This window comes from Trichechus manatus, unplaced genomic scaffold (assembly GCF_000243295.1).
Source record: "Trichechus manatus latirostris isolate Lorelei unplaced genomic scaffold, TriManLat1.0 scaffold00005, whole genome shotgun sequence".
NCBI classification, from domain to species: Eukaryota; Metazoa; Chordata; class Mammalia; order Sirenia; family Trichechidae; genus Trichechus; species Trichechus manatus.
In genome coordinates, this window is record NW_004443941.1 from 13457448 (window position 1) to 13478744 (window position 21297).

A 21297-nucleotide genomic window follows, 5' to 3' on the forward strand; every position below is an offset into this window, starting at 1 on the left:
CCCATAGGGTTTCCAAGGAGTGGCTGGTGGATTCAGTCTGCTGATTAGCAGCCGAACGCTTAACCATAGTGCCACCAGGGCTCCTTACCTTACGCAAAGGAATGGAATTTTTTTTTTTTAATTTGGGTGGTAGTTACATTAGTGTGTTCACTTTGTAAAAATCCATCGAGATGTGCATTAATGATTTGTGTAATTTTCCGTAAGTATGATACATTTCAATAAGAAGTTAAAAAAATTCTCTGGGCAAATAAAAGTTTGAGAATTACATAAAATAATAAATAATAATAATAAACAGTAAATTTCAAACGCTTCCACAACTATCATGATTAAACAATTACTGTGGACATTGTTTATAGTACCTTCCTCATATTATCTCACTGCAGCCTCCTAACAGTCCTACAATTCTCACTTCTCAAAGAGGTTCCCAGCAGTTCAACCACCTTCAAAGCTAGCAAATGGAAGAGCTGGATTTGGGACCCCATCTGTTGGCTCACAAGCTTGGTTCTTTTCACTGTACCACACCGCCTCCCACTGGATCTATTAATCCTTACAAGACTCTGAAAGGTAGATATTACTATCCTCACACTTGAGAGAGGAAGGACATGAGGCCCAGACAGCATATCTGACTAGCACACGGCTGGCCAACGGCAGAGTGGGACAAGCATTAGCTTTGAAGTCACACGGTTCTGCCACTTGCTAGCTATTTCACTTGGGGTAAAAGTTACTCAATTTCTCAGAGTCTGACTTTCTTCACACAAAATAAGAATACCCAAAATCATACTCTAAAGTATTCCACATTTTATTGTTTGTCTCAGGAATGCTGTTTTCAGAAATTATTTTATGGATTAAATTTCTAGGTCCAACATCCTAGGGCATTAACGTCAAATAGGTAAGTGACATGTTTCCAATGAAAATAAGGTCTACAAAGACAAAAGTATTATCTCAGGTGAATTTATTTGCGCTGTCTTTAAAATAAACACTTCCAAACCTAACAGCAAGCCAGGTGTTGAAACAAATAAACCTCTGACAAAAGCTACATTGGTGTCAACATGCAGCAACTTCGGAAAAAGAGAGTACTTACCTCCCGCCCCCAACCTGCTCACTTCTGCTCATTTAGGAAATGAACATCTCTCTGAGGATCTAGCCCCTCCCTTCCTTACTGCCTTCATATTTCAGACATTAAAGACGATCTCCTAGAGAAAGAATTAATCATCACGGCCACAGTGGCTTGCTATCACGTTAGTGACAACTATAACACCAACTGCATACTTGCTTATGTAGCCTTGAATTTAGGTCTATATATCTTAACAGCCTCCTTCAGGCGGTTTAACATTTCTACTTTTTAACAATTACCATGATCTTCCAGGTGCCATACCTGCTGTGCAAGGCCTTCTCGACTTTCAGTAGAACTCAGAAGGACTCGGCGGTTTGCCAGTGCTTCTTCATAAGGCACAGACTCTAAAAGGGGCTATGGAAAAAGCACCAGAAGAATTAAAGGAAAAACAGTGTACCACTCCCCTAATAAGAATGCTAAATGGGGTTTGACAATAAATTCAGATGTATGCCAACACAGACTACTTCCTTTCATATATACAAAAAAGGGCCCCCCTTTTTTTTTGGAGGAAGAAAAAAAACAAAGGGGAACTTATCGTACCAGCTATAAGCTATACTAACTAAAACAATATGGACTTGCACAAAAATAGACAGATGAAGGAACAGAATAGAAAATTCCAAAACAGACAAAAGTACATATAAAACTGATTATGTGACAAATGTTGCATTTTTAATTCAATGGAGAAGGATGCATTGGATAAATGGTGCAAGGAGAACTGGCCAACAGTTTAGAAAAATACTATTTGGATCCCTATTTCACACCTTACAGCAGAATAAATTTAAATGAAGATTTAAATTAAACAATTTTGACCTCAAAAATATTGGAAGAAAATACAGATGACTATTTCTATAATCTTAAAAAGTACCCCTGGCTGAGAATCACCATCATTAAGAAAAAAAACATGATATAAAAATTAAAACGTCTATTTTGAAAGAATATAGCAAACTGGGGAAAAATACTTCCAACACGAATACAGGATTAAAATTTTTAATATATAAAGAGCTCTTTCAATCCTAATTAAGGACATTTATTTAAAAATAGGTTAAAGATTTGAACAGAGAGTTGACAGACTAAATACAAACAATAAACTTTAAGCAGGATGTTCCACCTGCCTAGTAAGCAAAGAAATGCAAATTAAAACAATAAGAAACCTCTCATCTCTCAGACTGACAAATATCTTTTTAAATTGTAATACCCTTGGTTAAATCTGTACTTCTATTTCTGGTGAATTTAAGCAAGTAACCTTCGTGAAGTGTAGTTTGGCAAAATGTGCCAAAATTTGAAATATTGCAGACTTTGAACCAGCAATTCCATTTCTGTGATTTAATCTTAAAGATATAATAAAAAAATTTTTAGACAGAATATAGGGAGACAGGCAGCCTTTTATGTTGCTAGGAGTGTAAACAATGTAGCCACTCTGAAGGGCTACTGTTGACAGCAACAATTAAAATGTGCAAGCCACATGACCTGAACATTCCACTTCTCAGTATCCATTCTAGAGAAGGAACCCTGGTGGCATAGTGGTCAAGAGCCTGGCTGCTAATCAAAACGTTGGCAGTTCGAATCCACCAGCCACTCCTTGGAAACCCTATGGGGCAATTCTACTCTGTGCTATAGGGTCGCTATGAGTCAGAATCGACTCAACAGCAAGAGGTTTGGTTTTTTTTTGGTACTCTAGAGAAATACCCACACACGTGCCCAAAGAGTCATTAACAGAGCTATCCACTGCAGTATTATTTTAACAGTAAAAAAAAATGAGAAGAACCTAAAAGCCCACCAGTAAGGGAACACCTAAATGAACCCCGGAACTTTGATATTACAGAATTCTATGCCATATTTGAAAGGAATATAGTAAACACCACATGTAATGATACTGACAGATCTCTAAAACATACTTTAAGTGAAAAAGCAAGTTGCACAATAAAACATACATTTAAGTGAAAAAAATATACTATATGTTGTCTATAGGTTTATATAACCAAAAAAACCAAACCCATTGCTGTCAAGTCAATTTCAACTCATAGTGACCCTATAAGACAGAGGAGAACTGCGCCATAGGGTTTCCAAGAAGCAGCTGGTGGACTGGAACTGCCAACCTTTTGGTTAGCAGCCGAGCTCTTAGTCACTGCACCACCAGGGTTCCATAGGTTTACACAGGTATATATAAAGGCTCAGAAAGAGTCTAAAAGGTTACACACCAAACTAATAATAACTATGGTTACTTCTGGAGAGCAACGGTAATACGAGACTATAATTTACCTGTAATATTCTGAGTTAATATAAGAATGTGTTTATGTATCAGGTGTAATTAAAAATTAAAAAGAAATGAAGAGAACAAAGCAAAAAACAAATGCACAAAGTTGCATATACAATAATACCTACAGTAGCATTGTTTATAACAGCGAAAAACGAGAAACAACCTAAATGTCCACCAGCAAGAGTTTGGCTAATTACATTAGTGCATATTTATAGAATGAAATAGTATACAGAAAATATTATCAACACATTAATGGTGACAGTACTTTATCGATCTATATGAACTGATATATAAAGACATCCACGATACTTAAGAGGAAAAAAAAAAAAACAGATTTTAAAACAGTAATAGGCACAGAGACACATTTTGCTTTTTGTAGCATATATAAATGTGTGTGCATTAAAATTCTTTTTGAAACATATACTCCAACAAAGCTAACAGTGGTTGCCTTTTGGGTGGTAGGATTTGAAGTGATGTTAATTTTCTTCTTCATGTACTTCTATCTTCCAATTTCTTTTTACGACGACTACGTATCTTTTACATATACATGTAAAAATCACCTTTCCTGCTCCATTTGTTCACGCCACTGCTGATGACAGTCAGAAACAATTATGAACACATTTCCATTGTTTTTGTTTTTACGATTTTCTGAAGTCTGACATTTACTGCCTGCCTTGCCCTGGGCCCTCTGCCCAGCACTAGGGATGTGAGTCCAACATGGCTGACGCTTACAGGCTAAGCTGCTGATCAGGTGAGGTTCAGGGCTCGTCACCTCCTCTTCCCCATAGACCAGATGCATAGCAAGGGGGCGCTGGAGGGGGGCATTTGTCCCAGGCATAAGTCCAACAGGGTGCCAGATGAGGTGAGCCAGTGAATCACCAACCCCTGTACGGTTGGCGGGTGAAACCCACCCGTCCCACCATGAGGCCAGGGTGGGGGTGGGGAGGAGGCTCAAACTTAGAGATTGCTCCTGGGTGTGATACCTTCCCTACGCCTCTGCCACAGACCCTCCCCAACACCCACCAACCACCTGTACCCACAAATTGTGTAAAACCTAAACAATATCAACTGTAGAACAACTGTTGCCATTCTCTGGAATTATTTCTGGGTTTTCCTCTGATTTAAATGTTAACAGCAGCTCACAGACCTTTTTCAAAGCCTTCATGTAGGCAGCGGCTTTTTTCTTGTACTGCAGCATGCATTCAGCTGAAAGAGGACTAATGAATCCAGTCGCTGCCTTAGGCCCATAGCTCAGTGAGGCAATGAAGTAGTCCACGTTGTTGCTGAAGAAAGCTGCCATCTAAATGAAGTATGACAAGAAGATAGATTTGGTGTTCCGGTAACATATCTAAATATATATCTAACAGCTTTCAGAGAAAAGTGAAAGATGCTGAGAATGGAAATGGAATTTCCACACTTGCCCAGAAGCTCTCATTTATTGATTTGGGAATACCTAGGCAAGGATGTATAATAAAAAGAGGATACTAGTATAAATATTGAGACCAGACTTCTAACATGTCCTACTCTAGACAGCTTCTAGTCTGCCTGAAGACCAACACAGATTCTGATTTGTTTCGTAGGCGGCATTCATGAATTGTTCACCTCACTAACTTCTGCCACTGTTTTAAGCACCATCTATGTTCGGGTTTCTACATTGTTTGTATTTTAACTTTGAATACAGAAGTATCCAAAATGTCCAACAGAAGACATGATACAAACATCTTGAACAGGTAATCTCTACTCATTTATTCTGTAAATCTCGATTTGTTAATTACAAACACAATAATAATTTAAAAAAGACTGGAAATTCAGTAAACCCTTGTCATTCACACATGTAACATTTGTTAGAAGTTATGTAACAGCCACAAAGACCCGTGACTGCGATTCAGCTGAGCCATGATTTTGAAACTGCAGTGCTATACAAAATGGTGATGAGAATTAAAAAATGTCTGAGAAGGTTCTTGGAAAAAAGCAAGCTTTAGATACATTAAAGAGTGTTCTACTCTCAGAAATAAGAAACAGTGACTTGTGAAACAGTGTTGTATCTTGGCAAAAATTGCTCAAAAAGTACGTAAAAATCACTAATGGTCAGAAAGGTTGTATTTTTCATTAGTGTTTTACTTTGACAAATGAAATTATGTTAGGTACTGTGCGGAAAGGACCTAGTTTTACCCCAGGTAAGGTGGTCTTGGTCCTTGGCTCCAGAGAAATGACCTTTGGAGTGGTTGGGGTGCCTGGATCTGGGACTTCCAGGCCACACGAAAGGATCTGTGCTGACTAGTGAGTCTTTTCTGGCCAGACCAGAAAAGACTCACCTGGGAGGCTGGTATCAGCTAGCCTCAGGAGGCATGATTTAGCCTACCATGCAGGACTGGCTGATAAAAGCCGGGAACACTAAGGCTCAGAGAGCTTCCTGGTTGACAAGAATATCTGTGCTTAGGAGGGTGGTGTGTCCCATGACATGGAAGCTCCAAGTTGGGAACCCTCCCAGATCCCGCCGTACGTGTCTCCTCATCTGTACCCTTTTATAGCTGTAATAAATCTGTAGTTGTAAGTATGGTACAAAACCAAAAACCAAACCCATTGCTGTAGAGTCGATTCTGACTCATAGTGACCCCATAAGACAGAGTAGAACTATCCCATAGGATTTCCAAGGAGTGGCTGGTGGATTCAAACTGCCAAACTTTTGGTTAGCAGCTGTAGCTCTTAACCACTGTGCCACCAGGGCTCCAAGCATGGTATATGGCCCCTGAATTCTGCAAGGTGTCTCAGCGAAATTATCGAACACAAAGGGGCAGCTGGAGGCGGCAGGTCAGAAGTTAAGGGTGTTGTGTGGACTCTTGAGCTTGCAGCTGGCAACCTGAAGGGGTAATGGGAACCAGCCCTGAATTTGTGGTCAACAGGTCAGAAGGCTGGGGTGTCATGCGGACTCCCCAAAACTTTAGGCTGCCTACTAGGCAGTCTGAATGAAGGCATCCTTTTGACTTGTGAGCTCTGCCCAAGCTCTGGGTGGCTAGGGTCAGAGGGAGAGAGAGCACCACGGTGTGGCTGGTGACAAGGGTGGAGAAGTGGAATGTGAGGACTGGATCAATCCAATCCACAGTTTGGGGACTGGATCATGCTGATCCTTACTGCATAGGTTGTCTTCAGGAAAATGAGGATTCCAAAAAATCTGAGCTCTATGTTCCTTGTCAATGACGTGGGTAATCACATACCCAGTATTTACACTTCGGTCAGGGTAGTATGGTGAAGCTTATTTTCTTTCCTCTAATATTTCTACATTTTCCAAATTTTCTTTAATATGCATATGCTACACCTTCCTACTGGGAATTATAAATTATAAACTCTAGTCAAATTGCATTAGTTAAGTTATTAAGCTGTGATTAATTAACCTTAGTTCAGATACTTATTTTAGTGAAAAACCATTTATGAAAATTCCAAAGTGAAGATGAGCTACCTTTCCTTAAGGTTTCAGGCAGAGCAAATCTAAATAAACTATGAAATACGCACATATCTGATATTATAGAGTTCTTATAAAAGGCAGCAAATGCAGAGACTCCTGTAAAATGCCAAGAGTCTCTTTTTCCAGAATTCTTCTTAATTGAATAAAAGTTAGGATCATCCTCAGAAAGCTTCTGGTCTGCCTGTACATGAAAGAGGTAAAAGAGAGGGAGGTGGGGATGGTTTCTAACTCAAGAATCCTGTAGGCACAGATCTGTGAGCTGACAGAACCTGAAGACAATATACACCTTTTAATCATGGCTCCATGCTATTGCAAACTGTTAACACAGACTGGGCTGAGTCTGGGAAAGATGACTGAATGTCTAACACGATCTATGATCATTTCTGATTAACTTCAACCATTTGGGGGGAAAAATTGTTCCTATTATGGTCAACCTGTCAGAAAAAGAATGACATATAGAGACAAATAGATTAGCATTTCCTTGAGAAATTACCTTGAGTCTGCTGAAATATATGGGCTTAAAATAGTCCTGAATACAGTTGTCGGGTTTTTGTACATTATGGGTAGTTCTCAGAGAAATCTCAATTGTTAAAGGTGTTGCCAACAGCCACATGAAGATGCACTCTGAAAATGTGACTTCTACTGAAACTAGAATATCCAAGATAGAAGGATTTTTTTTTTTAACTGTATTTTGGTCAGTTTATAATAATAATTAAATGCTTAATGATCCAAATGATTTTTACCTAATATTAAGGGCTCAATGAAAAGATACCTGTTGAAATCACTTTAAAAAGTACTTAAGATAAAAAACAACAGAAGTGGCATTATCACAAATGTTGTCAAAAATCAATTAAGCAAACACACACACACACACACACACACACACAAAAAAAAAAAAAAAAAAACATGAGGAGAAAACCCAAAATTTTAATGGAGGTTGTTCTGGTATTTTTTTTTTCTTTCTAATTTTCTGTACATACATGCATAATGTTCTATAAGCCTATATAACAGACCCTTGATACATACAAGGATCTATATTGAGACCATCTAGAATCTTCACATCATCAAATATCACATTAAAACATAAACTACGTGTGATCTGCTCATTCACTACAAATGCTAAACAGTCACTACACCATGTTGTTTTAAGTATTGGGCCCCCAACCTGTTGCCATAGAGTTCATTCCCACTCATAGCGACCATATAGGACGGAGTAGAACTGCCCCATAGGGTTTCCAAGCAGCAGCTGGTGGATTCGAACTGCCAACCTTTTGGTTAGCAGCTGAGCTCTTAACCACTGTGCCACCTGGGCTCCAAGTATGGGGTAGGGAGGAGATAAAGAGACAAGTTTATGTTACCAAAAAGCTTGATATACCAAAATCTTGTAACAGACCAATTCTCCCATGTCATTCAAGAAAAATAAAGGAGCATATTTCAGAAATGAATTTAATATCAACATAAACCAGAGAAAATTTACCTTTCCTGCTCCATTTGTTAACGCCACTGCTGATGACAGGATACAGTCATTAGTTGTTATTAGCTTCTGTGTTGCTGTTGGAAGTTCATGCTCTATTGTAGCTTTTTGACTGTAATGTTTGGAAATATCTATAAAAGCAATCAAGTAAAAACTGATTACTATCTACATACAAGTCCCATACAGACAACTGGGCTGTTAACTTCTCAAACTTACTCTTACACATTTCTAAAATAAATCTGACAAAGAATGATCCCAAGTATCAGGGTTACGCTGAATATCACATAGGTCATGTTCCACACAGAAAAACAGAACTGAGGAACCGAGGGTCTCCTGACACCATTTTGCTGTCTTTACTACAGCAACCAGCTTGTGGGTCTGACTCTCCCTCGTGTGAGTGTTAGCTCTAATTCTAGCATTCAATAAATGACCCTGGCCAGTATTAGCCAGTCAAAAACCACTGTTTTGATGGCCAAGTAGGCCCTAGTGAGAAATTACCCAGTACCTATACAAGCAAGCCATGAGGCTGGACAGCCAACCCAGGCACAGTGTCCCACAAGCCTTATCGGACCTTAGCTGGTTTGCTAGTACACATCCTAGCTGACAATGACAAATGTCTACACAGTCAGTGAGGACCAGATATTTCAGTGGCTGTCTTCATGTGCTACTGCCTCCAGTCCAAGACTACAACAAAGGCCCATGGTTGGCAAAACACAGAAAAAGAGTGTTAGGTATAAAAGGGTTAACAGAAATTGCAGTACGTAAGACTGTGGCCAAACGGCTGGCTTTGGGGTTTTCTGGGTTTCTGAGAGAGATACTGACTTTGTCTGGGAAAATGAGGGGATTATTAAGATGACACTTGATTTACAAGGATGGGTACTTATACATATATATTTTTTTAAATAATAAAGTATTTACAATACAGCTTCCTTTGAATTTTTTACAATACTTCTGTTACAAGCACACTAATTATCCTTACAAAAAAGCCAAAAAACAAAAATCACAAAACATGGAAATTAACTTTTATAGTAGGTGTGTATGCAGAGAATTGAATTTATTCAGAATCAAGAGATTTAGTTGATTTTACACTATAAATTAAATAGCCCTGGTGGCACAATGGTTAAGCGCTCAGTTGCAAACCCAAAGATCAGTGGTTTGAACCTATCAGTGGCTCCACAGGAGAAAAGACCTGGCAATCTGCTCCCATAAAGATTACAGCCTAGGAAACCCTGTAAGGCATTTCTGCTCTGTCATATATGGTCGTTAGGGGTCAGAATAGACTCCACAGCACACAACAGTAACATGAATGAGACTGTTTTTACTGAAATGTTAAAACTAGGGAATTTTTTTCTCCCTTTTTTTTTTATTTGTTTTTTATCATTGTACTTTAGATGAAGGTTTACAGAACAAACTAGCTTGTCATTAAACAATTAGTATACATATTGTTTTGTGACACTGGCTGCCAACCCCACGACACATCAACACTCTCCCCTTCTCGACCTTGGGTTCCCCAGTACCAGCTTTCCTGTCCCCTCCTGCCTTCTCGTGTTTGTCACTGGGCTGGTACGTCCATTTAGTCTCGTTTTGTTCTATGGGGCTGTCTAATCTTTGGCTGAAGGGTGAACCTCAGAAGTGACTTCAGTACTGAGTTAAAAGGGCATCCGGTGGCCATACTCTCGGGGTTTCTTCAGTCTCTGTCAGGTCGGTAAGTCTGGTCTTTGTCTTTTTATTTCTGTGAGTCAGAATTTTGTTCTATGTTTTTCTCCTGCTCTATCCGGAACCCTCTATTGTGACTGCTGTCAGAGCAGACAGTGGTGGTAGCCGGGCACCATCTAGTTGTGCTGGACTCAGTCTGGTGCGGGCTGTGATAGTTGTGGTCCATTAATCCTTTGGACTAATCTTTCCCTTGTATCTTTGGTTTTCTTCATTCTGTCTTGTTCTAGATGGGGTGAGACCAGTGGAGTATCTTAGATCGCTGCTCACAAGACTCGAAGACCCCAGATGCTACTCACCAAAGTAGAACGTAGAACATTTTCTTTATAGATTATGTTATGCCAATTGAGCTAGATGTTCCCCGAGACTATGGTCCCCACAGCCCTCAGCCCAGTAATTTGGTCCCTCAGGAATAAAACCAGGGAATTTTTATGTATACATACATATAAACAAAACAAAAAAACCTGTTGCTGTCGAGTCGATTCTGACTCACAGCAACCCTACTGGACAGAGTAGAACTGCCCCCATAGGGTTTCCAAGGAACAGCTGGCGGATTTAAACTGCCGACCTTTTGGTTAGCAGCCGAGCTCTTAACCACTGCGTCAGCTTGTCAACCACCCCTCATGTTTCCCAATACTTGATGTTTATCTTCAAGGACAGAAAGGAGTAGAGACACAAAAGGAGTCTGGGGGCCTCTGACTCTACCATAATCTCCATCAGCTCATGCCAAATACCAACAGTAACATTCTTTGATTTGAACCAACTGACATCTTCTCAACCTTATGCAATATAAGAACAAATATGAACAAAGCACCTTTAAAAAACTCTGTATTTATAGATTCACTAAAATACCAACCAAAACAAAACAAAAAACCCAACAACAAGAAGATATTTTCTATGTAAATGAAGCTTTAAGCTGCCCTTTCAATGGATAGCTACCTTCCACCCCTTTGACATCTCCTCTATAGAAATTCTGAAGAAACCATCTGCTGGAACAAATCATACTATCACCATAGGAAAAAATTTAAAAACAAAACAAAACCGTATCCACAGAGCTACTTGTGGTTTAGATGGCCTAGTTCTAGGGTAAGTCAAACTCTGGGATGGAGGACTACAGCCAAGCCCCAGCTCTCCACCCCAAACAGTGAACAGGGACAAGGCCCCAGTCCCTTGGATTTCCCACAGGCCAGACCAGTTCTGCAGGGCTGGGGCTGACTATCGTCAACTGCCACCCAGACTGCCTATCCAAGCCATGATTCCTGCAACCTGGGCTAGCTCCAGAAGTACAGTAACTTATAAAGTTCCTTATAACTCAAGACAAGCCACAGAAAGGTCCATTCTCTAGACTGAATGGTAAGGTAGTGCTCGGTAATACTGCTAAGACCGACTCCCAATGCCAGAGACTATGTATCAATCTACAAAAGAGTCTCAAATATCCATCTTATACATACTCTACAACAACATGGTTTTAAGATTTTAAAAGTTCTTTTCTGTGAAATTAGTGACTGGTCACTAATTTTTTATTAAACACAATAAATAATGTAGGCACCTGGGGCTATTTCCAATAGTCCTTAATAACTGCTCCCTCTCTCTCTCTTCCTTCCCCAACCCCAGATATCTCTAAAGGGAAAAGAAAGGATGGAACAAAGGGGAAAAAAACAGAAAAGAAAGAAAGAAGGAGGGAGGGAAGCAGAGGGAGGAACAGAGAAAGAGAGGGAAAGAGGCAGGGAGGGGAAGGGAGAGAGACAGAAAGAGGGAGCGAGAAAGGGCGAGAGAAAAAAACCCTAGATGCAATGCAGCCCCATAAATTAAACAGTCGTGACTCAGGATCACATGCTAAGTAGCGTGAAATGCTTTAGAAGCTTTCCCTCTGCCCTCCAGCTGACTATTATGAGCACACAAACAACTGAAAACTGACCGAAGTTGCTGAACCGACCTTCATGACTTAAGGCTATGTTAAAACGTGCACTTTGAACATGAAAACGCACAGGATGGTGAAAAGTGAGCACACTCTTTCTGGGGAGTTGAAACCTCGGCTTCCTCAATTCCTTCGTGCCTGTGCTCCAACAAGTGCACAGCACTTTGCCAAATGCCCCTGCAGCACACGCCTGGTTTGGTAAAATCCCCACACCTGCCTTAAGTACCGTATTTTGGCTAAAGTATCGCGCACAAGGCTTTCTTTTCAGCACTCCGTTTGCCTTCAGAAATGGAGCAGATGGGCAAAGCAGAAGGCAGTGAGCTGCGCACTTTGACGTAAGCCAAATGCTACTAAGCCTTTACGTGAGGTCTATTCGCCTCGGCGGTGTTTGTTTAAATCTCATTCAGATTTAACAGATCTGAGAAAGTGGGACGAAGGTTTTAAGCTTATTTATGTGATTTTTCAAGCCTCACCTTTCATGACATCATGAAATCCATGCAGAGCGGCACCGACGTTTGTTAAAACGGAACTGTAGTTTGTCCGAAGGAGTCCATCTGGCTCCGTACCTAGAAAGCCAAAACCACAAATGTAAACATTTTCCCAGGAGATGTCATCTGAAAAATTGACAGCCCATTATCTCGTGCTATTTGGGAGAAGAGAGAGAATGCAAATTGCTTGCGATAGGTTGAAAATGATGGCTTTTAAAATCTTTGCAGACACATTCAGATATCATAGTGATACACATGCACGCATCTAACTTTGATGTGTATCCTACATGTATTTTTAATGGGTAAGTATTTTTAATGGTTAAGCATCAAAATGAAATTGCTAAGCAAGATTATGTCTTTCATTATCCTTTTGGGAATGGAAATCTGAAAATTTTCTCTTTGTTAACATATGACACATTTCTCATCTTATTCTTTTCTTACACATTAATATCTGCTGAACAGCACTAAAAGTACTATTACGAAAAGACTGCAGAGTTCCACATCTGCCACAACAGCTTGAGGAGATCCACGGACCCACCCCCAATAAAACTAGTGGAAAGTATGAAAAACAAGCACTGAAAGTCTCTGGGAATGGTCTGAAAGACACAGAGAACATGAAACAATGTTTATTCAAGAAAAACTCCTAAAACTAGGTAAGAAAAGCCAGAGTGCATTCTTTGAACCTACCCTCCCCCTACCTTCTCATTCCAGCTCAGTGAGGTGGAAACTCCACTCTAGACGGATGCAGCCAAGAACACAGGGCAAGTGTGGTCAAGAGGTGGGGCTCCCGTCCTTGCCCAGGCTCTGCCCTGGGCACTGTGCCACCGAGGATACTAGAGCCCCAACTGCCCTTGTCCTAGCTCATGAGACAAAGGTTCCATACCAGAAGAGACAGACTAAGAAGACCTGAGGCTATTGCCCCTGCCTCTATTGGGTGCCCGGCTTCTAAAGCAGGCATGTCACTCTGAGAAAAGCACAACACTGTCACCACCCCAGCTCCACAGCTGTGGATAAGACATTTTGCCCAGGGCGGTAGGGGAGGAGGTGGGAGAAGCACACCTAAAAACAGAGGATAAATATCCCAAAGGAATTGTGTGCAGTAAAAAGGCAAAACAAAACAAAACAAACCCTCAGCAAGCTTGCAGTGTTCAAACCTTGCATATTCCAAAGAAAGGACTGGCCCTTGACCATTCCTGGGAGATAACCTCTGAGCCCTTGGAATATTCTGCCTGGTAAGAGTATTTTTGTATACCTGGGGCCTTGGGCCATGCCAGATAATTTATGCTAACAATGTGATTTATGGTGGGGGCCTTGGGCCATGCTGTATCAGTCTGACCTTTGGAGGGACTAGAAACTGAGTAACTAAGGACAGTCATGGAGGCGCTCCATGCATATGTGACTGACCCCCAATAAAAATCCAGACACCAACGCTCAGGTGAACTCCCCTGAATGGCAATACTTTGTATGTGTTGTCATACATTGTTGCTAGAAGAATTAAGCACTGCCCATGTGACTCCACTGGTAAAGGACAACCAGCTTGTGTCTGGTCTTTCCTGGACTCTGCCCTGTGCACCTTTTCCTTTGTAAATTTTTACCTGCATCCTTTCATTGCAGTAAAATGTAACTGTGAGTATAACAGTTCTTCTGAGTTCTGTGAGTTCTTCTAGCAAACCATCAAACCTGAGGGTGGTCTTGGGGACCCCCAATACCAAGTGACTTCATTTGCAACAAAGTATGGAGCAGTTTAAGTGTAAATGTGCTCAAAAAAAAAGGAGGTTTTGGTGAAAAGCAATTGCAATTAATAAAGCTTAACAGCTGGGTGTGGTCACAGAAAAAGACAGTCGAAGAGAGTCTTGCCGAAACCACTGCCATCCCAGGGTGATTGTGGGCATACCCAAGCCTGTGCCCCCTGAGGAACAACATCAGAGGCTTCACACAGCAGGCATGGGGGACAGAGAGGGAGAAAAAGACTTCACTAAAATAATCCAGCCAGTCATTAAACAAATAATAATAACCATGACAAATCTCAGATCAGGGGAACCAATACCTAAAGTTGTTACAATACATTATCTAAGTTGTACAGTTTCCTACAAAAAAATTATGAGACATGCAAAGAAACAGGTACTCTGACCCACATACCAGAACAAAGCAAGCAATGGAAACTGCTGAGAGAGTGAGCAGATGCTGGATTTAACAAGACTTCCAAGTAGCCATTATAAATATGCTTAAAAAGCTAAAGGAAAATATGCTTAAAGAAGATATTATGACAATGTCTCATCAACTAGAGATGCTCAATAAAGAGATATAAATCATTTTAAAAGAATAAAATGAAAATTCTGACATTGAAAAGTACAGTAACTGAAATGAAACATTCTCTGGAGGGACTCAACAGAAGATTTGAATGGGCAGAAGAAAGAATTAGCAAACTTGAAAACAGATCTATGTCTATTCTTATGCAATCTAAAGAACAGACAGAAAAAATAAAGAAAAATGAACAAGTGGGCTACCATTAAATGCACCAACATTTGCGTAATTGGAGTACAAGAAGGAGAGAAGGAAGCAGAAAAAACATCCAAAGAAATAATGGCTGAAAACGTCCCAAATTTATTGAAAAACATGAATCCAGGAAGCTCAAGGAACTCTAAGTAGTATTAACACAAAGAGATCCACAAATACACATATCACATCTGAAAGTCAAAGATAAGAAAAGCTGCAAGAGAAAAATGATGTGACACTTAACAAGAGAATCCCAATAAGATTAACAACTATCTTCTCAATAGAAAAAATGGGGCAAGAAGGCAGTGTGATAACATATTCAAAGTGCTCAATAAAAAAAAAAAAATAGTCAACCAAGATTCCTATATTCAGCAAAGCCATCTTTCAAAAATGAAGGCAAAATAACGACACTCCCAGATAAACAAAAGGAAGTTCTTCAAGCTGAAAGTAAAGACCCAGATAGTAATTCAAATTCACATTAAAACAAAAACAAAGAGCACTAAACTTGCTGTCATGGAGTTAATTCCAACTCATAGTGACCCTATAGGACAGAGTAGAACTGCCCCATAGGGTTTCCAAGGAGCAGCTGGTGGATTCGAACTGCTGATGTTCTGGTTAGCAGCCAAGCTCTTAATGACTGAGCCACTAGGGCTCCTTCAAGGAGCAATAGTAAAGGTAATTATGTAATCATGAAACACAGTATAAATGCATATTTCCTTTCTTCTCTTTTTTAAGATACAACTGTGTAAAATAATATGTATATAATGTATTGTTGGGCCTCTAATATATAGAAAGCAATATTTTTGCCAATAACAGCACAAAAAGGGCTAGTACAAGTAAAGCTGTACTGGACTCCAGATGGTAACCTGAACCTACAGGAACAAATGGAGAGAATCAGAAATGATAAATAAGAAGGTTAATATAATAATAGCTATAAATATGTACTTGCTTTCTTCTCTCAACTTTCTTAAAGACATAAAATTATATAAAGTAATAATTATAACAATGTATTGTTGGGTTTGTAACATATATAGATGCAATATGTGTAAAAACAATACCACAAAAAGGGGGAAAAGGGAATTGAGCTATATAGGAGTAATTTTTCTATCTCTCACTGGAAATAAGTTAGGATAAGTCTAAGCTGATTCTGATTACTTAAGGTGTATATTAAATCCCTACATCAACCACTAAGTAAATAACTGTGTGTGTGTGTGTGTGTATAGATAGATATAGTGAAAAATCAATAAGGAATCAAAATGCTACATTAGAAAATACGTACTTAGTGGGGAAAAAAAGCAGTAATGGAAGAATAGAGTAACAAAAAAAGATACGGATATATAGAAAAGTAAAATGGCATGTTGAAAATCTAACTACGTAAATAATAAAATTAAATGTAAACGGATAAAACTATACAATAAAAAGGCAGAGACTGTCAGACTGGACAAAAAAAATAAGATCCAACTATACACTGTCTCCAAAACACACACCCTAGATTCAAAGATACAAATACTATATTTTTACACAGATAATGCACACCTTCTACATTTGTTTGCCAACTGAGCCCTCCCCCCTCGAGGTATTTTTATAAGTGCCACTATACCAATTTTTTTTTACATGTTGCTATAAAAAAAAGTTACCATAGTGTGCTTACAAAAATACCTTGTGGGGGGAGGGCATGGTTAGAAGAGCTAATTAAACCTAAAGTAAGCAAAGGAAGGAAATAGTAAAGACTAGAACAGGAATTAATGAAATACAGAATACAAAAATAGAGAAAATCAACAAAACCAAAGTTAGTTTTTTGAAAAAAAAATCAACAGAATTGACAAATCTTTAGTTAGACCGATCAAACAATAAGAGAGAAGACTGAAATTATAATAATAATCAGAATTACAGAAATAAACCAACCTTACAGAAATTAAAAGGATTATAAAGGAATACTGTGAAACAGATGAATGCTAATAAATTAAGACAACTGAGATGACATGAACAAATTCCTAGAAACACACAAACTACGGAAACTGATTGAAGAAGAAAACAGACACCTGAAAAGACCTATATCAAGTAAAGTGACTGAACTAATATTAAAAAAAAACTACCCACAAAGAAAAGTCCAGGCCCAGATTCTACCAAACATTTAAAGAAGAATTAACACCATTCTTCACAAACTCTCCCACTAAAAAAATAGGAGGAGACACTTCCCAATTCATTCAATGAGGCCAGTATTACCACAATACAAAATAAGGCAAACACATCACAAGAAAACTACAAACCAGCAGTTTTACAAAGGAAATCTCTCTTTTGAAGAAGAATCCTCAAAAAATTCTTGCAAACTGAATCTAGCAACACATAAAAAGATTTATACACCATGACAAAGTGGGATTTATCCTAGGAATGTAAGGTTGGTTTAACAACTGAAAATCTATTGTTGTAATATGCTGTCTCAACAGAATAAAAAAAAAAACACACGATGACTTCAACAGATGCAGAAAAAGCATTTGGCAAAATCCAACACTGTTTCATGATTAAAAAAACACAACCAGCAACAGAAGGGAATTTTCCTCAACCTGATAAAGAGTATTTATGAAATACCCACAGCAAAAGAATGAAGTTGGACTGTTACCTCACAACATACACAAAAATGAACTCAAAAGGGAGACGTGGAGGGAAGAAGCTACCGATAGCAGCTGAGAGGCCGCGGAGCCAGCAACGACCGAGCCAGTCAAGCTGCTGCCACCGTGTCCCCATGGCAGCCATCAAGGATTCTCATGAGGACCGGGACACCAGTGAAAATGTAGACGAGTCCAATCACGACCCCTAGTTTGAACCAACAAGTTCCCTTCCTGCACAAGAAATCAAAACACTGGAGGAAGACGAACTTTTTAAAAATGTTACACCGTTTACAAAAAAAAAGAAAGTTATACCCTCTTGCCCCAGAAAATGAACTCCCTGAGAGGAAAGAGCCATGCACCAGCAACATGAAGCTCCTGAGGCGGAAAGAGAGGGAAAAGCACCCGCCTTCTTCTGCGCAGGCGCAAGACCCTGACGCTCTGCGCCAACCACGACGTCACACCACTGACGGGGCTAAATCCGAACGTGGGCAGCGACCGAGCCTGGGTCTGGAACACCCACGCCGACCTCGCCGACGAGGGCCCCAAGCCACAGCTGCTTGCCGTCGGGTTCGTAAACGCTGAAAATGCACAGAAATTCAAAACAAAGTTTGAAGGGTGCAGAAAAGACACTGAAGAGGGAGAAAAGTAAGGATTGGCCAAAGTCATAATGCCGAAAAAGTGGCTGAAAAGCTAAGAGCTCTTTTGAATGAAGGAGAGTGAGGAGGCAACTGGGACCAAGCTGTCTGAAGATGAAGAGGCCACGAAGAAAACTGGAGAAGCAATAAACGGTCTTCTTTCTTTTCCCTTTCCTTTTTCTTACTGTTTTCTTTTTTTTTAATCCCACTCAAGCTTTGTTTACAAAGGACTTTATATAAAGCAGTCTGAACTCCAACATTCAGATTGCTTTCTTCTAATATTTTGTCCTATTGATGACAATTTCAGAAAATCCATTCCCCAATCATGAAAATATACTGTGCTTTCTTTTCCACAGTGGAAACACTTATAGTCATCAAAAATAGAGAATAAAAACCATATTTGATAACTGTAAAAAAAAAATTAACTCAAAATGGACCAAAGACCTAAATGTAAGAACTAAAATTATAATGCTCTTAGAAGAAAACACAGAGGTCAATTTTCATGACCTTGGATTTGGCAATGGATTCTTAAACATGACATCCAAAACACAAGAAACAAAAGAAAAAACGGATAAATTAGACTTCTTCCAAATTAAAAACTTCTGTTTCAAGTGACCCTATCAAGAAAGTGAAAAGACAACCCACTGAATGAGAAAAAAAAATTGCAAATTGTGTATCTGACAAGGGACTTGTATCTAGAGTACATAAACTGCTACAACTCAGTAATAAGAGCCAAAAGACTCAATTAAAAAAACCAGGCAAAGGATCTGCATAGACATTTCTCCAAAGAAGATATATAAACGGCCGATAAGCACATGAAAAGATGCTTGACATCAGTAACCATCAAGGAAATGTGAATCAAAACCACAATAAGATACCACTTCACTTCCCCTAGGATGGCTATAACTGAAAAGTCAGAAATTACAAGTATTGGCAAGGGTGTGGAGAAACTGGAACCCTCATACCCTACTGGAAGTGTAAAACAATGCAGCCACTTTGGAAAACAGTCTGGCAGTTACTCAAATGGTTAAACAAAGAATTTACCATATGACCTAGAATTCCACTCCTAAGTATATATCCAAGAAAAATGAGAACATATGTCTACACAAAAACTTACACTTGAATGTTCATAGCAGCATTATTCATAATAGCCAAAAGGCAGAAACAACCTGAATGCCCATCAACTAATGAATGGATAAACAAAAATGTGGTGTATCCATATAATGAAATACTATTCAGCCATATATTATCCAGCCATAAAAAGGAATGAAGTTCTGATACATGCTACAACATGGTGAACCTTGAAAACACTGTGTTAATTCAAAGAAGCCAGTCACAAAAGACCACATATTATATGATTTGATTTATATGAAAAATCTAGAACAGGCAAATCTATAAACATATCAGTGGCTGCCACGGGCTAAGGAAGATGGGGGGATGAGTGTAATAGCAAAAGGATATGGGATTTCTTTTTGAGGTGATGAAAATGTTCTAAAATTGACTGTGGTGATGGTTGCATGTATCTGTGAATATATACAGACAGACCACTGAATTGTATACTTTAAATAGGTGAACTACATGACTTGTAAATTATATCACAATAAAGCTATTAAAAAATATAACAAAATCATAGCACTCGGAAAACCATGGCATTCTTAAAAGCATCATTTAAACTGAGGCCCATTCAATTATTTGAAAATATTTTTTCTCAAATTAGGCCAAAGGGAAAAAAATACTATTTTTACTTCTAAAGCTTCCCTGTGCTACTTGTTGGAGAGCTGATGCAAATTCTTATGATTGGCCTTCTCCATTTTAAAAGAGGAAGGGGAGAAAGGGAATTAATATTTAGTGTGGTCTTCTATGCCAGATATTTTACATTCTTAATTTAATTTAAAAATCACAACATTTACCTCCATTTTACCAATGAGGCAACTAAGGTACAAAGAGGTAAAGTGATCTGCCCAAGGTAATAAATGGGTAAGGGGCTGGAGGATTTGAATTTGAGTTTTTCTAACTTGAGATCCTAGGCTCTTCCCATTTTACCAAGCTAAACAAGCTTCCTTTTCCAGCTTCTTGTACTCTAACTCCTTCAAGTTGAACCATGAGAGGCAAAACATACTGTTATGGATTGAATTATGTTCCCCCCAAAATATGTGTCATAAATCCTAACCTCTATGCCTGTGGTTATAATCCCACTTGGGAAGGGGTTGTCTTTGATATGTTAATGAGGCAGGATTAGTGTAGGGTGTATCCTGAGTCAATCTCTTTTGAGATATAAAAGAGACTAAACAAGCAAGCAGAGCAGAGAAGTGGGAAGAGAGACGCCAAGCCACATGAAGATCACCAAAGAGCCAAGGAATAGAAGCTGAAGAGACAAGGACCTTCCCCCAGAGCTGACAGAGAAAGTCTTCCTCTAAAGCCAGTGCCCGAATTCAGACTTCTAGCCTCCTAGGCTGTGAGAAAACAAATTTCTGTTTGTTAAAGTCACCCGCCTGTGGTATATGTGTTACAGCAGCACGAGATAACTAACACAGATACTTACTTGGCAAGGCAAGAAGAGAGACGTAAGTTTGGAGCTTCTCGAACACAGCTGTCATCTTTTTCATATCCTGAGACAGCTCTAGGTTCCTGGCTCTCAACGCAGATGTGCACAGAGAAGACTCACATTCTTCTTCTAAACTAGGAATGGGCAGATGTTTAAAGAGTGAGCATCCCGAGCAATCTGCAGTTAGCTACAATAAGATATCTAAATTCTCCAACAATTATACACAAAGAGAGACTCTGCAGAATAAAGAATTTGATCTATAAGGTTCTAATTGTTTTTCACCATGACACACACAACTGCATACTGCAAATGCCATGGATTATATGAAAGACAAAATAAAGGCATCCTGAGAGCAGCACAAAAAGGTTTTCCTTAAAATATATACAGGAGAAAAGCATTTCATAGACTGAATTTCTAAAGAGAATTAATCAAAACGGGGTTGCCACCGACACTAGCAGAGAGAATCATTAAGAAACCTTTCTTATACTGGGGAAGCCAGCACAAATTGTACAAGGAAAGGTCATGGAAGCTCCATAGACACATCCAAACTCCCTGAGGGACTGAACTGCTGGGCAGAGGGCTGTG

General features: G+C 39.3%; 1 protein-coding gene and 1 pseudogene across 7 annotated transcripts in view; one reads left to right on the forward strand and one right to left on the reverse strand.

The window, feature by feature from the left end:
- PPP1R21 (protein phosphatase 1 regulatory subunit 21) overlaps window positions 1-21297 on the reverse strand; it is a 72851-nt gene that overhangs the window by 16534 nt on the left and 35020 nt on the right. For all 7 annotated transcript variants that reach the window (XM_023735318.1, XM_023735335.1, XM_023735330.1 and 4 more), the window contains 5 exons: window positions 20710-20846; window positions 12413-12505; window positions 8312-8439; window positions 4519-4671; window positions 1376-1468 (listed from right to left, as the gene is read on the reverse strand). In XM_023735318.1, the coding sequence (XP_023591086.1) occupies window positions 1376-1468; window positions 4519-4671; window positions 8312-8439; window positions 12413-12505; window positions 20710-20846 (604 nt within the window). The remainder of the gene's footprint in view (window positions 1-1375; window positions 1469-4518; window positions 4672-8311; window positions 8440-12412; window positions 12506-20709; window positions 20847-21297) is intronic.
- LOC105756434 (ran-specific GTPase-activating protein pseudogene) lies at window positions 16488-18328 on the forward strand (annotated as a pseudogene).